The 17419-nt window shown below is 53.7% G+C and overlaps 1 protein-coding gene across 4 annotated transcripts in view; it reads left to right on the forward strand.

The window, feature by feature from the left end:
• DPYSL5 (dihydropyrimidinase like 5) overlaps positions 1–17127 on the forward strand; it is a 109973-nt gene extending 92846 nt beyond the window's left edge. For 3 of the 4 annotated variants that reach the window (XM_050948830.1, XM_050948828.1, XM_050948827.1), the window contains exons 12-13: positions 2940–3108; positions 16622–17127. In XM_050948830.1, coding sequence (XP_050804787.1) covers positions 2940–3108; positions 16622–16707 — 255 coding nt within the window. In that variant the 3' untranslated portion in view covers positions 16708–17127. The remainder of the gene's footprint in view (positions 1–2939; positions 3109–16621) is intronic. The other variant, XM_050948831.1, reaches the window with a different exon arrangement.
• Positions 17128–17419: the final 292 nt, after the last annotated feature.

The following is a 17419-nucleotide window of genomic DNA, read 5'->3' on the forward strand; positions in this document are numbered from 1 at the left end:
GGGACGCACTCCACCCTCTCTTGGCATGGGGTTTATCTAGCACCCCAGCTCTGTGCTCCCTTCAAGTGGGGGTTGTCCTCCCCCTAGCTGCCCCACATGGCACCAGCTCACAGCTCGGGGCATCACTTGGCCTCTGCCTGCAGGGGGGCCTGCTCCTGGGAGAGACACAGCAGCCAGCCTTGGCCCGACAGTGCCCCTCCACCAGCGCATGACACCAGCTGCCATACCCAGGGCGCAGCTCTGCCAGACGGAGCCAGGCCTGAGTGGGGAGGAAGGGGGGCTGCAATAGCAGAGACCCTGCCCCACACTGCACCCCTTCGCCATGCGGTACCCCCCTACCCCTGCACTGCACCCCTACCCCATGTGGTTCCCTTCCCGCCCCTGCACTGCACCCCTACCCCCTGCGGTACCCCCGCACTGCTCCCCTACCCCATGTGGTACCCGCCCACCCCCGCACTGCACCCCTCCCCATGCAGTACCCCTGCACTGCATCCCTACCCCATGCTGTACCCTTGCACTGCACCCCTTCCCTATGTGGTACCCCCCCACTCCCTGCACTGCACCCCTTCCCCAAGCGGTACCCCCCATGTGCTACCCCTGCACTGCACCCCTTCTCCATGCTGTACCCCCGCACTGCACCCCTTCCCTATGCAGTACCCCCCATGCAGTACCCCTGCACTGCGCCCCTTCCCCATGCTGTAGCCCCTGCCCCCGCACTGCCCTCCTCTCTATGCAGTACCCCTGCACTGTGCCCCTACCCCATGTGGTACCCCGCACTCCCGCACTGCACCCCTTCCCCATGCAGTACCCCCTGCCCCCGCACTGCGCCCCTTCCCTATGCGGTACCCCTCATGCGGTACCCCCGCACTGCGCCCCTTCCCCATGCTGTAGCCCCTACCCCCACACTGCCCTCTTCTTTATGCAGTACCCCTGCACTGTGCCCCTACCCCATATGGTACCCCCCACCCCTGCACTATACCCCTTCCCCATGCGGTACCCTCCACCCCAGCACTTCCCTCTTCCCTATGCAGTACCCCCGCACTGCACCCCTACTCCCATGCTTCACACCTTCCTCATGCCGTATCCCCACACTGCACCCCTTCCCCACACTGCACCCCTTCCTCATGCAGTCCCCCCTGCCCTTTTCCCTGCACTGCACCCCTTCCCCATGCTGTACCCCCACACTTCACCTCCTCCCTGTGCAGTCCCCCCTTCCCCAACACACACTGCACCCATTCCCCACATTATATCCCCTACCCCACACTGCACCCCTAGCCCTATGCTGTCCCCCTACCCTACACTGTGTCTTCTCCCAACACTGCACCCACCCCCCAGGCTGTACCCTTCTCCCCCCCCAGCCCCAGACCTTGGTGTCTCATAAGAACAGCCACACGGGGGGCAGACTAAAGGTCCATCTAGCCCAGTATCCTGTCCTCTAACAGCAGCCAATGCTGGGTGCCCCAGAGGGAATGAACAGAGCAGGGAATCGTCCAGTGATCCATCCCCTGTCGCCCATTCCCAGCTCCTGGCAAACAGAGGCTGGGACACCATCCCTGCCCAGCCTGGCTAACAGGACCTTTACCAGTGGATGACGCCTCTGGAAGTTCAGTGTCCCAGCTGGGGAAGCTGCAGTGATGGGGCTGGAGTGTCCTGAGAAACCCCCGTCCTTCCCCTGCTTTCAGCTGAGTTCTCCCCCAAAGTGACCCCTGGGGCAGGGGCTGGGTAGGGCCGGGGAGCAAGCTCAGTCACAGGCCAGCCCCATATGAGGTGGGGATCCCATCTCAGCCCCGCTCCATGTCCCTGCCCCAGATCGTCCAGGCTCCCCAGCCTGGCTGCTGGCTGCTGTCCCCCAGGGCCAGCCACAGCGGGAAACCTAAGGTCCAGTCTGGCGGTGCCAGGCCGGCCACGGGGCTTGGGTAGCGTAGGGATGGGGCAGGGCCGGCCACGAGGAAAGGGCAGTGTAGGGATGGGGCAGGGCCGGCCACGTGGATCAGGCAGTGTAGGGATGGGGCAGGGCCGGCCACGGGGATTGGGCAGTGTAGGGATGGGGCAGGGCCGGCCACGGGGATTGGGCAATGTAGGAACGGGACTGGCCACAGGGCTTGGGCAGCGTAGGGATGTGGCGGGGCTGGCCATGGGGATCGGGCAGCTTAGGGACGGGGATCAGGCAGCATAGGGGCGGGGCAGGGACGGCCACAGGGATCAGGCAGCGTAGGGACGGGGCGGGGCCAGCCATGGGGATCAGGCAGCATAGGGACGGGGCAGGGATGGCCACGGGGATCAGGCAGCACAGGGATGGGGCGGGGCCGGCCACGGGGATCAGGCAGCGTAGGGACGGGGATCAGGCAGCACAGGGATGGGGCAGGGATGGCCACGGGGATCAGGCAGCACAGGGATGGGGCAGGGATGGCCATGGGGATCAGGCAGCGTAGGGATGGGGCGGAGCCAGCCATGGGGATCAGGCAGCGTAGGGACGGGGCAGGGATGGCCACGGGGATCAGGCAGAGCGGGGCCAGCCATGGGGATCAGGCAGCATAGGGACAGGGATCAGGCAGCGTAGGGGCGGGGCGGGGCCGGCCACGGGGATCAGGCAGTGCAGGGACGGGGATCAGGCAGCATAGGGACGGGGCGGGGCCAGCCACGGGGATCAGGTAGTGCAGGGATGGGGATCAGACAGCGTAGGGGCGGGGTGGGGCCGGCCACGGGGTTCAGGCAGTGCAGGGACTGGGATCAGGCAGCATAGGGGCGGGGCAGGGCCGGCCACGGGGATCAGGCAGTGCAGGGATGGGGATCAGGCAGCGTAGGGGCGGGGCAGGGCGGGGCCGGCCACAGGGATCAGGCAGCGCAGGGACGGGGATCAGGCAGCGTAGGGGCAGGGCGGGGCTCTGCTCTAACTGTGCGGCCAGCGCTCATGGGTGTTTCTTTTCTCCCTCCATTAGAGTATAAAGCTTAGGGGCGTGGAGCGCAGCCCCTACCTGGGGGACGTGGCTGTGGTTGTGCATGCTGGGAAAAAGGAGACGGGGACTCCACTTGCAGATACCCCCACCCGACCTGCCACTCGACACGGGGGCATGAGGGACCTTCACGAGTCCGGCTTCAGCCTATCCGGTAAGAGCGGGGCCGGAGCATGTGCTAGCGCCCCTGGAGGGAGGGACTTCAGCAAGGAAACCAGCCTGCCCCCCCCCGCCCCCGTCTGTGTGAGGTAGGGGCTGGCTGGTCGAGAGCAGGGCAGGTCAGGGCACGTGGGCCTCTTGCTCCAGGTCTGGCTGCCAGTGGCTGTGTCGACCAGGCAGAGGGAGGCCATGTGTCGATGTCACAGACAGGCGCCCAGCAGCGTTCATTGGCCGTGCTCTAAGCCCTGGCAGGGGATCTCTCAGGCAGGGACACAGCGTGGGCTGCCCCAGTCCAGACTCTCCGGCAGGCTCTCCCCACCTCCCTGTTCTACCAGCGTGCAAGTGGCATGTGGACGAGATGCTCCCTGCTGCCCCTATGCTGAGCTCGCTGCCTAGCCAGACAGAGCGCTGTCGGCGCCATCCACACGCTGCGAGCACTACCGGAGGCCATGCAGACGTCAACCCTGCTGCACAGATGGGGAAACTGAGGCACTGTGTTAATTCGTACTATGGGAGCACCCCTGGGTCCCAACCAGGACCTGTGTCCCCTCGCCCTGGGTGCTGCAGACATTCCCCCGTCCTGCAGAGCTCCTGGGCAGTGCCTGAGGTCAGCCCTCCTGGTCTTGGCAGAGCAGGGAGAAGCCAGGAGTCCTGGCTCCCAGCTCTCCTTCTGAGTCAGCCTGGCAATGCTGCTATTCCTGTGTGCCGTCCATTCCAGCCCCTGTTCCCGTGGCTGAATCTCAGCAAAGCGAGCGCTGGGCAATCAGTCAGGGGGTTGGCCATTGTTCACCAGACATTTGGCGTCGCCTGGCAGGGCTTTCCCTACACCCCCACAACAGGGGTGTTACCTCCCCCCCAAATTTCCCCAAACCCCCCCCACAAGTAGTCAACTAGTTACATGCAGTGTTTCCTATTTTGTCATTGGTTGGAAATTTGAATTGAAATTGAAACATTAATACACATTTTAAAAGCAGATACAGTGCATGATGAAATACTTGTACCTGGAAAAGTATAATAGCTTTGAAAAGCGTGAACAAAGACTAGCTTCTTCACACAGCTGTTGTTTTTCTGACAATGTCGGCACATTCGTTTTGGCAACGTTGGCCAACCTTAGAAGTTAAAATTATGATTTGTAAGCAAGGTGTGACTGAGCTCTCCCCTGACAGCTAGTGGTGAGCCAGGGGAGAGGGGACAGGCTTCAGGACCAGACTGTATTTCCATGAACTCACCTACTCTGCCGAGGTGTCAGCAGACAGAGCTGTGCTGCACAAGGGATCAATTCTGGCTGATGTTGGGTTACAAATCACTTTAGTATTGAATGTGGGGGTCGTGAAATGTTGTTCTCATTGTATGAGTAAAGGGCAGCAGAACTGTGCTTGGCCTGACTGAATGAGGAGGTCGCCCTCAGTGCTTAATTTTTGCCAGAGCTGAGCCCCAGGCACCTCCAGGCTCGGCAGTTCAGAGCCCTGGGCTTGCCACATCAGTTATGAAAGTAAAACCTTGCTTGAGCCCTGGCACCTCTTTCATTACAAATTAAGCCCTGGTCACCCTCAAATGAACTGTACTTGCTAAGCAAGGGGTTTGGACGGCAGATCCCAGTGGAGGGTGGGGGGGGGAGAGATGGGACAGAGGTTTTGCATGGTGGTGTGGGCTGTGCCTAAGAGTCACAGGCACTATTTGACCTGCCCTTCTACCCTGTTTAGAGAGAGCTCATCAGAGAATCCTAAAATGTCAGGGTTGGAAGGGACCTAAGGAGGTATCTAAGCAGGACCAGTCCCCAACTAAATCATCCCAGCCAGGGCTTTGTCAAGCCTGACCTTAAAAACCTCTAAGGAGGGAGATTCCACCACCTCCCTAGGGACCCATTCCAGTGCTTCACCACCCTCCTAGTGAAATAGTGTTTCCTAATATCCAACCTAAACCTCCCCCACTGCAACTTGAGACCATTGCTCCTTGTTCTGTCATCTGCTACCACTGAGAACAGCCAAGCTCCAACCTCTTTGGAACCCCCTTCAGGTAGTTGAAAGCAGCTATCAAATCCCCCCTCACTCTTCTCTTCTGCAGACTAAACAAGCCCAGTTCCCTCAGCCTCTCCTCATAAGTCATGTGCTCCAGCCCCCTAATCATTTTTGTTGCCCTCCGCTGGACTCTCTCTTATTAGGCTCCACTGAGAGTCTTTTTTGTTTTGTTAAGTGGTCACTAGAGCTGAAGTCACTGACAGTCAGGTCTAAGTTCTTAGACCTACTGCAGGACAGTGTTTCTGTGGAGGGGACTGCCCAGGCTGCACTCGCTGTGAGCTTCCCCCACTGGGAGCTGAGTGGAACCTCAAGAGACCGACTCGCAGAGGTCACAGTGGCAGGTGGCAGCAGAAAGTGATGGCGCAGGACCATCAGCAATGGAGTGGTGGAGTGAATGATGGCATGACGAACAGCAGCAGCGGGAGGAACGAGCAAGATGCCTTCTCCCATGCACCCCACCCCCCAGGCTGGGAGGTGAACTCATGCGAAAGCACCTCTGAACTCTGGGTCTTCACTGACCAAGGCCACGAACTCTGAGTGGGGTGCGGTGGAAGAGAAGGGTAGGGACACGTTAAAGGGCTACATTTTAGTGACTTTGCTCCCCAGAATGCTAGATTTCTGACTAAGAAACTTACATAAATATACATTTCCTAGTAGGCCAAGGGTTTTTTTTTTTAAACGCATTATTTGCCAAAGTCATTCTCTCACATTGTTGCTATCTCGAGAGGTTGTTATCTTGGGGGAGTTTCTGTACTAAACATTTTTATTATATTATAATTATTTTTTACATAACATAAGAATGGTTATATTGGGTCAGATCAATGGTCCAGCTAGCCCAGGACCTTATTTTCTGTCAGTGGCCAATGGCAGGTGCTTCAAAGGGAATTAACAGAAATGGGCAATTATCCAGTGATCCATCCCCTGCGTCCACTCCCAGTTTCTGGCAAACAGAGGCTCTCAGAGCATGGTGTTGCATCCCTGCCCATCCTGGCTAATAGCCATCGATGGATAGATCCTCCATGAACTTATCTAGTTCTTTTTTGAGCCATGTTATAGTCTTGGCCTTCACAACATCCTCTGGCAAGGAGTTCCACAGGTTGGCTGTGCGTTGTGTGAAAGAATACTTCCTGTTGTTTGTTTTAAACCTGCTGCCTGTTCATTTCATTTGGTGACCCCTAGTTCTTGTGTTATGAGGAGGAGTTTCTCACCAGTCAAGATTTTATAGATCTCTATCATATCCCCTCTTAGTCCTCTCTTTTCCAAGCTGAAAAGTCCTAGTCTTTTTAATCTCTCCTCATATGGAAGCTGTTCATTATTGTTGCCTTTCTCTGTACCTTTTCCAACTCCAATAGATCTTTTTTGAGATGGGGCAACCAGAACTGCACGCAGTATTCAAGACGTGGGCGTACCATGGATTTATATAATAAAAGTGGAGGAGCTTGGTTTGTCAGACCGATCAGCAAAGCCAATGCTGAAAAACTATGTGAAAAGGCTGCAAAACACCTGAACTGCATCAACATGCAGAAAGCCTTATAAGCCAGTGTGACCGTGCTGCCCATGGGAGCAGCTGAGGTCACTCAATCAGGATGAACTGCAAACAAAATGGGGCAGGCAAACCCCAGAAGCTGGTGGATATTCCAATACTTAGATTTCCCAAGCCAGCCCAGAACAGCCTCTGTAGCACCTCACTGCCTCCGTCCAGACACACACCTCAGATATGCTGATGATTACTGAAAATCTTATCTCATCGTATAAAAGGTTCTTCCAACCCCAAAGGATCAGCCACACACCTAGGTTCAATTATAACTTAGATCTTACCCAAAATACCCGCTTATAATCCGTTCTTATTAACTAAGCTAAAATTTATTAAAAAAGAAGAGAGAGAGAGTTGATTAAAAGATCAATATACAGACAGACTTGAATTCAATTCTTGAGGTTCAGACACAGCAGAGATGAGCTTGTAGTTGACAAAAGTCCTTTTAGAAATAGTCCATAGGTTACAGTCCAATGTCCATATTCAGGGTGGCTCCAGTCAGTGACTGGGGATCTCAATCCTTATGGCTTAAGGTTTCCACCTCTTGAAACCCAAAGCAGATCTGAGATGAAGCAGGATCGTGTCCCAGGGTTTTTATACGTTTCCAGCAGCCTTTTGGCCTGAGAAAACAATAGGCTTAATTCCTTCTCCCAAACATCCTGGCAATTAGCACAGGGTAATTTATCCATTAAACAGTTCAGATACAGGTTACCACAACCTTCAAAGAGACACATAGACAATAATACTATTTCCCTCAAGTGTCTTCCTAATTGTTAATATTCCTTTTTTGATCTTTGAATCAAAGCTCTAGCAATAGACAAGACTTGTTTGCTGACATCACAAGATCTGAGCAAGTATCTACCCTTCTACCTTTAACAATGCAGACTTGCATTTCAAAGCTCTATTCATTTACATATCTGGCCCTGTCACCTTTCAATGAGATATTATATTACACTCATAATGTCACAGCCAGTCATTGTCAAAGCCAATTTTAGAAGTGCTTAACGAGGGTGTTAAAAATGCTGGAGACAGCTTATTCAAACATGGCTGCTACACCATACTTTCTCTTTAAGCAAGAGATACCACACACTACAAACTGGAGGCCAATGTTATGTGCACTGTAATTTGTTAATCCTGAAGTTGGACGCTGGTTTTGACCAAGATCAGCAAATGCTCATTGTCTTTCTGCAAGAAACTCAACTGACTGGCTAGAAGCATGTGGTGCAACAGTGAAAGACTCAGCTGTGACAAAGTGAAGAACTCTCTCGCAGCATTCAGACAATGTGCGTACATGGCTGATGAGTGAACCAATGCAAATGCTTGTCAATTGAACCCCAAAGAGATGGCTGCTTGTCCATTTGGTGGTGCTGCAAACGTCTCTGGAAGACATGGTGGAGTCCAGGCTTTGCTCAGAGAAAATCATAACTCGAATCCCTGCTATACAGACTGCAGAGGCCATCTCCAACTAGTGCTAGTACAAGCTGCAGAATCTTCAAAAGACATTAAAAAGCTATACATTTAATGTCTTCATTATACTATTTTTTTCAGCAAGAGTCCAAAAGGACTGAGCGTCTTGGAAAATATAGAAGACACACTGGGACTGAAGTTCAAATTAGTCCAACCTGGGAAAACCCGCTGGCTTTCTCATGAGCAATCCTTGGCTGTTGTCTTAAAATTACTGTTGGCTCACTACAAAAGCAACTTTCCCTCTCTTGGTATTGACACCTCCTCATCAATTATTCGGAGTGGACCACATCCACCCTGATTGTATTGGCCCTGTCAACACTGGTTTTCCACTTGTAAGGTAAGTCCCTTCTCTTCATGTATAATAATGTCTGCATCTGTAATTTTCACTCCATGCATCTGAAGAAGTAGGTTTTTTACCCACGAAAGCTTATGCCCAAATAAATCTGTTAGTCTTTACGGTGCCACCGGACTCCTTGTTGTTTTTGTGGATACAGACTAACACGGCCACCCCCGATACTTAAAATTACTGCAACCATTATTATTAGCCTTGAAAAATATCTACCGAGATGCGGTGGATTTAAGTAGTGAACTACTTTTGCTACTAAGTTTGGAGAACACAATTGCCATTCTCTCTTGTAAGTGTACTGTTGAAACCACTTGGGTCATTCAACAATGTCATCCAGGCATCTGCTAGAACAGTAGTAGATCTCTGTCCAGCAATGGGAGCTACTCTTGGATCAATCAGAGAGCTATCCATTGAAAACGTATAGGAAGAAGCAAAGACTTCAGTTCAGAAGTGACTAATTAGGGCACTTTTATTGATGCCTTAAATGAAGAGGACAAAAAGTGTTTGTTAGGACAGCTGAAAAAGTGAAGTACACAGACTTGGTTCTTACATCTCTACAACAACAATTTCTGGATTCTATCAGTCTCTACATAGCTTGTACAGATGCCTGTCTTATAAAACACTGACAGCTGAGTGGAGCGAGGCACTGCCAGCAATGGGGCTGCCATGGGCTCAGGACAGAAGAGAGAATTTGAACACAGAGTGGAATATCATACGATGAACAAATGTAGATTTGACTTCAACTTCTTCTTTATCATCATTAGTGGTTTGACCCAATTTTTGTGCTGTGTTTCCCGAGATGAAAGAAGTAGGAATTCATTTCTTTCTACTCCCCAATCACAGCGGCTACAGCTGAGCGTTCTTTTTCCTCGTTGAATAGAATTTTGTGTTCTGAAAGAAGTCGCCTTCTGCCTGGTCATGAGCATGTCATGAAGGACTGGAAGTACCGAACACACGAGAAGCCACCAAAAATGAACGCATTGCATTTGAGAAGTTCATTAACAGAGTTGGGCAAATTATAACAAGAAACCAAGAAGCATGTAGATGTCGTGCTTCACAGAATGCTTGTGTTGCCAATTTTAATTTGTGTGATGATTTAAAAACATGAGTTAAATCGAATGAAATGGTCCTGAAACACTTTTCAGTTGTTACTATGGTGCCATACAGCCCCCCTTCACCCTCATGGTCTCACCCCTCATTGACCTTGACCCCCCTGTACTTTTGAGCACCCCGCCCCCGCCCCGCCCGCCATTTCAATTCCTGGGGAAAGCACTGTCTGATTAGGATACGCTGGGCTTTGGACCAGGGCCCCACTAATCGCTGAGTTTGAAATGTGCTCTGGAGAGCTTTAAGGGTTAGAGGACATGAGAGAGAGTGGGTGAAGCAGTCACATGCTGAAGGGAAGGGAAACAATGCTGTGAAGAAAGAAGAATGGCCCTTGGAGGGGACGACTCAGTCAGAGGTGGGAGGTTTGCTCCTGCGCTGGGATCAAACAGCCGAGGCCAGTGAAGCTGACAGGATCCGGTTACAAATAATGGCCAGGTTGGGCTGACGATGAAGTGAAGCTGGCTGGCATCCAGGTAACGAGAAATCAGCGTTAGCTGAGGAAGGGGCAAAGCTGCTGTCCTGTGGCAAGAGCAGGAGCGAGAAGCTGAAGAAAAAGCCCACCAGAGACAGAAGGAAACGGCCACATTTCAATGCCAAGTCCTGGGAGGAGCAGAGAATCTGCGCAGTCTGGAATTCCATCTGCGCCCAGCCACAGAGACTGGGCTAGAGTCTGCTCAGTGTATAAAGAGCCTGGGCCATGGGGAGTCTCTGTCCAGCTTGGAGCGTGTGTGACAGGCCCAGGAATCGCTGGTGCGTCCCTGAGAACGGAACTAGTGAAAAGCGCAAGCCCCCTAGGAGAAGGAATCGCTGCACCCCAGTTTAACAGCGAGGATGGGGGAACCATCGTGTGACGCCAGTGTGGGGGGCCCAAATTGTCCAAACCGTAGAAACACCCCAAACCCCACAATAAATTCTCATGGGCTGACGCCGAATATAGAGGCTAAGCAGATATGCCCCAGCACAGCCATCTGGTGTCCCGAGGCAGCCCCTGCGAGTGTTATTGCTACCGCCTTGATCTCAGGTAAGTTTGGGGAAGGAATTAGCCCTGGCTCAGGCCCCTGGCAGCCAGCTGGGAGCTGCCTGGAGTGAGTGGGTGGGGGTAATCTGGAGCTGGCAGGGGGCTGCAACAGAAGAGGGAGCAGGTTCTGCTGGGCCTAGGCGCTAGCAGGATCCATGATGCACTAGCAGTCCCAGGGCAAGCCCAGCCACTGTGGGATAAGCAGGCTGCACCCAGCGAGGGCAGGAAGGAAACACCGCTGCCTGGCACAGCGATCTCCTGTCTGTAGGGCTGGCAAAGCCCCCAGAGAAGCACGCAGAGGCTTTTTGCACCACTAACAATTCCACTGTATGTGGAGAGCCCCAGCTGGTGTGACTCAGCCATCGCTCCTCTGAGTCAATGGGCCAGATCCCCAGCTGACATCAATCAGCCTTCGCTCCTCTGAGACAATGGGCCAGATCCTAGCTGGTATGAATTGGCCATGGCTCTGTTGCCTTGGCCCCACTACGGGCCTGGCTCCCTAGCTCAGTGCCCTGAGAAGATCATAAACAGGGATGCATAAATAGAGGAATCTTGAGTAGGGGTCCAGAGGGTTCTTTTACCTTTGGCACTGGTGCAACCACTGCTGGAATCCTGTGCCCAGTTCTTGTGCCCCTAGGTCAAGGAGGATGTTGATAAATTGGAGAAGGATCAGAGAAGACCCACGAGAATGACTGGAGGATTGGAAAACCTGCCTGATTATGAGAGACTCCAGGAGCTCTGTCTTTTTTTAGCTTAATAAAGAAAAGCTTAAGGGGTGACTTGATCAGTAGACTTGGGGAACAAATCCTTGGTACGGGGCTCTTCTGTCTAGCGGAGACAGGGCTAACACCAGCCAGTGGCTGGAGGATGAAGCCAGACAAACTCAGACTGAAAATAGATGTAAATTATTAACAGGGAGAGTAATTAACCCCGGTAACCATTTCCCAAGGCTCGTGGTGGATTCTTCATCACTGGCAATGCTTAAACGATCTGCTCTGTGAGTTACTGTGGGGCTGGTCTCTGGCCTCTGCTAAGCAGGCAGTCAGACCAGATGATCACAATGGTCCCTTCTGGCCTAGGGATCTCAGAATCTATGAATCACTTTCCTACTTCTACATGTTAGCCTCATTTTTATATATCCTGGGGTCCCTGAGCCTTTTGCCACAGTAGTGCACAGACAACTCGTGTTGAGGTGATTGTCTGTGATGATCCCTAAATCTCTCTGGGTACGTCTACACTTGGAGTTGGAGGTGCAGCCTACCAAACTGAGATGCCGAGTCTGGACTCGGGATGGCTAGCCCATCCCTCTGCTCACAGCACTGCAGCTACACTGTTCTTAGCGCATTCACGTGATCAGTGCTAGCTCAGGTACATCTAGATCATAGAACCAGAGGGTTGGTAGAGACATCAAGGGTCATCTAGTCTAACCCGCAGCCCAGATGCAGGATTTGTTGTGTCTAAACCATCCCAGACAGATGGCTCCAGCCTCCTTTTGAAAACACCCAGGGAAGGCGCTTCCACGACCTCCCTGGGAATCTGTTCCACTGTCCCACTGTTCTTACAGTTCGGGAGTTTTTCCTGGGGTTAATCTAAATCTGCTGTGCGTTAGTATGAACCCCTGGCCTCTTGTCCTGCCCTTCTATGGCAAGAGAGAACAACTTTTCTCCATCTGTTTTGTGGCAGCCTTTCCAGTATTTGAAGACCATTATCGTATCCCCTCTTAATCTCCTCTTTTCCAAACTAAGCATACCCACTTCCTTCAGCCTTTGCTCGTATGGCTGCATTCCATCCCTTTGATCATCTTTGTCACTCTCCTCTGGGTCCTTTCCAGTTTCTCTACATCCTTTCGATACATTGGTGACCCGAACTGGACACTGGTCCAGCTGGCCGAGTAGATCAGTACTAGCACTTCCAGTGATTTGCATGCTGTGCCTTTGTTAGTGCAACCTAACATTGCATTTGCTCTTTTTGCATCACAACAGCATCACATTGTTGACTCATGCTGAGGCTGGGATCCACCACAACTCCCAGATCCTTCTCAGCACTGCTGCTGTCTAGCCAGTTAGCCCCCAGCCTGTATTTGTGTATCTGGTTTTTCTTCCCTCAGTGCAGCACCTCACATTTGTCTTTGCTGAATTTCATTTTGTTGTCTATAGCCCAATTCTCCAGTTTATCAAGATCCCTCTGAATTTTAGCTTTAAACTCGACAGAGTTTGCAGCTCCCCCCATCTTTGTGTCATCTGCAAACGTGATCAGTCTGCTCTTGATTCCTACATCCAGGGCATTAATAAAGGTTCCACAACACCCGGCCCAGAAATGATCCCTGTGGGACCCCGCTTGAGACCACCCTCCAATCCAACACCAGTCCATTAATACTCTTTGTTCACTGTTGTTTAACAAATTATGTATCCACTTAATGGTAGTTCTGTTGAGTCTGCATTTCTCCAGCTTACTTATGAGACTGTCATGTGGGACTCTGTCAGAAACCTGGCTGAAATCCAGGTATATTATGTTTGCTGCATTCCCTCACCCGCCGAATCAGTTACCCTGTCAGAGAAAGAAATCCAGCTGGTTTGGTGTGATTTGTTCTTGGTGAAGCCATACTGGCTGCTAGTGATCACCCCGCCATCCTCCCGGTATTTGCAGATGGAATGTTTTATACATAGCTCTAGCAGCTTCCCGGGTATCGAAGCCAGGCTGAGTGGTCTGTAGTTCCCCGGCTCCTCCTTTCCCCCCTTGTTAAAGATGGGCCCTACGTCAGACCTTCTTCAGTCTTCCAGGACCTCACCTGTCATCCGGAAGTTTGCAAATATTAATGCCAGTAGTGCTGAGATTTCTTCAGCACCCCAGGTTGACTAACATCCAGCCCCACCAACCTGAATTCATCCAGACTGGTCAGAAGATCTGTGACATGTTCTTTACTTAGCCCGATGTGCAGCCCTCCCTCTTTATTGTCTATAGTAACTTCGCTAGTTGTCCAGTCACATGTTATTTTTTGTGAAAAGACTGAAGCAAAGTAGGCACTGAGCAGCTCTGCTTTCCTAGCATCTTCCATTATCAGCTCACCACCTCCACTGAGCCATGGGCCCACGCTGTCCTTCATCTTTCTGTTTTGTCCAATATAGTCGTAGAACCTCTTGTTGTCTCGACCATTCCTTGCCAGCTGTGACTCATTCTTTACCTTGGCTCTCCTGATGTTGTCCCTACACACTTGTGCTATTCCCATGTATCCTTCCTTGATGACATGTCCTTCCATTTCCTGTATGGATCCCTTTTGGGTTTTAGACAGCAAAAAAGCTCCTTATGCAGCCACATTGGCCTCATGTAGCTCTTCTTCTCTTTCCTCTGCCTAAATCTCTGAGCTGAAATCTACACTTCCAGCTCCGGGCTATAGATGTGTCGCGGCTTTCCAAGATCGTCTCCCCCGCCATGTAGATAGAATCTGTGTTCTTGGTCTTACCTGGCGTTGGCTGTATTAAAACCCGTCTTGTTGTATTGTGACCATTTAACCAGGCAGCTCGGCTCGCTCTGTAGCAGGATCCTGTCCTTCTTATGTACTGCCCCATCCATCTGTGTCATCTGCCAACTTTAACAGCAAAAATTTATCTCCTGTGTGAGCCAGCGATAAATATATTAACTCATGCTGGACCAAGAACTGATCGCAGTGGGACTTCGCTAGAAACAGCCTCGCTCGCCGATGAGTCTCCATTAATAACTCCAGTCTGAGGTCTGTCGGCCAGCCAGTCTGTAATCCATCTGCTCATTCCATAGAGGGCAGGGTACTGAGTCCGATGTCATGGTGAAACCCAGTGAAATTAACCAAGCCGTTGTTGTGCCCAGGATCGATGGCATAGTAAACAGGCTGTGCTTCTCGGGCAGTCCCTTGTGCCATTTTCTAATACCACAACTACACTGGCAGCCCCCCAATCCTCTGCGGTGTCCCAGCTTTCTCAAGAACCCCACTGGTTCAGAGAGCTCTTCAGCTGGTTTCTTTCACACTCTGGGATGTCGCTTATCCAGGCCCATTGGTTTGAAAGTGTTTAACTGGAGCAGGTGCTGCCCACATCCTCCTTTGTTACAATGGTAACGTTATGTCCCACCTACAACATCATCTGGGATGGACACATCTTCCTGCTTCGTCCCGAAGACAGCCCAGAACCAGCCTTTTACACATTGCTCTTCAAGGTTTTACCCTCTAGCTCTGTATCTGTGCCTGACATAAGGGTTTCAATTACAAGATGCCTTCTTATTCTCTTTAACCCTGTTTGACCATTGATATTCCATTGATTCCTTTGGCTTCCCTTACCAGTCACCTACAATGTTGAACATGTAATTTACATTCACTGCCATTTACTTTCCCTTTCCCCACCCTTTAGCTGTGGGATTTTTGTTTTAGCGCCGCATCCACATTTCTGGGTGGTTTTTTCCCCACATAATTTCTTTGTGGAATCCTGGCGTTTTGGGGCATCCAGGAGGACGTCCCTAACCAACTCCCTGATTTTGTTAACGCTTCCTGAGCCAGGAAAGTTGCCAGAGCCAGTCCTGAGCTCCCACTGTCCTTGCTTGGTGTGATGGGAGAGGCCTGGCCACCCCAGACATAGCTCCAGGGAGCTCCATTGCCAATTCTGCCCCGGCCTTCCAGACCTAGCCCAGTGGGACTCTGCTCTTAGGACTATGCTTAGTTCCTGGCGTGGCGCAGGCAGGTGCCCAGCTCCGGGCAGCATGGGGCCCTTGGGACCTGCCCTGGATTCCCATCCTGTCCCCTTAATGCCTCAAGGGAATTGGTGCCAGATCAGAGCTGAGACACTGGGAAAGCAAGAGCTTGGTAACAGCTTCAAGTGCCCACCCTCAGCGCAAAGCTCATGTACACATGGGGGAGGCTTTGGTGGGGGCGTCAGTGTGGGAGTGGTGCCAGCCAGGAGCCCTGGATTGGGTGGGTGGGCACGGTGGTGTGGGAGCAGTGCCGTCCCAGGGCCCTGGACTGGGTGAGCGTTGGTGTGGCTGCTGTGCTGGGCAGGTGGACAAGGGCATTGGTGTGGGAGTGGCGCCGGGTGGGGACCCTGGACTGGGTGGGTGGGCATGGCAGTGTGGGAGCAGTGCCATCCCAGGGCCCTGGACTGGGTGAGCGTGGGCATCAGTGGAGGTGCTGTGCCGAGTGGTGGCCCTGGACTGGGTAGGTGAGGCATTGGTGGGAACGGTGCTGGGCGGGAGCCCTGGACTGGATGGGTGGGGGCATCAGTGTGGGAATGGTGCTAGGTGGGAGCCCTGGAATAGTGGGCAGGGGTGTTGGTGTGGGAGCAGTGCCAGGCGGCAGCCCTGGACTGGGTGGGTGGGGGCTGTGGTACGGGAGTGGTGCTGGCCCGGGGCTCTGAACTGCATGGGCGGAGGTGTCAGTACGGGAGTGGTGCTGGGCGGGGATCCAGGGTGGGCAGGGACAGCGGTATGGGAGTGATGCCATCCTGGGACCCTGGAGTGGATAGGCGGGGGCGTCAGTGTGGGAGCGGTGTCGGGTGGGCAGGGGCATTGGTGCAGCAGTGGTGCCGGCCCAGTACCCTGGGGTGTCAGTATGGGAGCAGTGCCAGGCGGGACCCTGGACTGGGTGGGCGGGGGCGTTGGTGTGGGAGAAGTGCCAGGTGGAGCCCTGGACTGGGTGGGCGGGGGCATCAGTGTGGGAGCGGTGTCGGGTGGGCAGTGGCATTGGTGCGGCAGTGGTGCCAGCCCAGGACCCTGGGGTGTCAGTATGGGAGCAGTGCCAGGCAGGACCCTGGACTGGGTGGGCGGGGGCATTGGTGTGAGAGTGGTGTCAGGTGGGCAGGGGCATTGGTGTGGCAGTGATGCCGGCCCAGGACCCTGGACTGGGTGGGCATCGGCATCGGTGTGGGAGCAGTGCCAGGCGGCACCCTGGACCGGGTGGGTGGGGGCGTCAGTGTGGGAGCGGTGTCGGCCGGGGGCTCCGGCAGGGGTGGGATCTCTCTCCCTCCCTCTCCTTGTGGTGCTGACCCGCTTCCCCTCTTGCAGGTTCTCAGATCGATGACCACGTTCCAAAGCGAGCTTCGGCCCGGATTCTCGCTCCCCCCGGAGGCAGGTCTAGCGGCATTTGGTAAAACCAGCGACCTGTCCCCAAACTAAGGACGCAGCAGCAGCACCCCACTCCTCCTGCCGGCCCCGCCCCCACCAGAAGACCTGGCCGTGCCACCTCCACGCCCACCCGGGCACCGAGACACCACAGTGCTGTCCTGCGAGCCGTGCCCTCCTGTGGGTGGGCCATGGCAGGGACTGCCCTCAATGTGTGGCCATGCACCCGCATTCAGCTGCAGCCGCTTTCTGTGGGATAACGTTTGCTTTGCAGGCTGCGCAGCTGGGCTCCTGGGCCCACGGCGTGCAGCGGGGGGCAGGTGGGGCGCTGGTGCGGGCCGGGCCAGGCCGGGGGAGGGAGGGAGGGCGGCCTCTACGTTCCATTTTCTGTTTGCACGTTGGATTTGGATCAGTGAGTTTTGACTTGTTTGTGCATCACGTGAAAATAATCCCAGGTGGTTTGTGTCATTAGCGTTAGGGGAGAAGCGGGAGAAGGGCCGGGCCCCACGGCAGGAAGGGGGCGCAGGACCTCCCCCATCAGGCTGCTGATTCCGTGCTATGGACAGCAGGCTCAGCAAGGAGGGTGAGGCCCCCCTCCCTGGTACACACGGAGCAAGGCCCTCGACTATGGCCAGATGTGCTACCCTCCCGCCTCCGGCAGGGCCAGTGGGCTGGCCCTGTTCCCCCTCCCGCCTCCGGCAGTGCCAGTGGGCTGGCCCTGTTCCCCCTCCCCCCTCCGGC

Source organism: Gopherus flavomarginatus, chromosome 4 (genome assembly GCF_025201925.1).
Source record: "Gopherus flavomarginatus isolate rGopFla2 chromosome 4, rGopFla2.mat.asm, whole genome shotgun sequence".
Taxonomy (NCBI): Eukaryota; Metazoa; Chordata; order Testudines; family Testudinidae; genus Gopherus; species Gopherus flavomarginatus.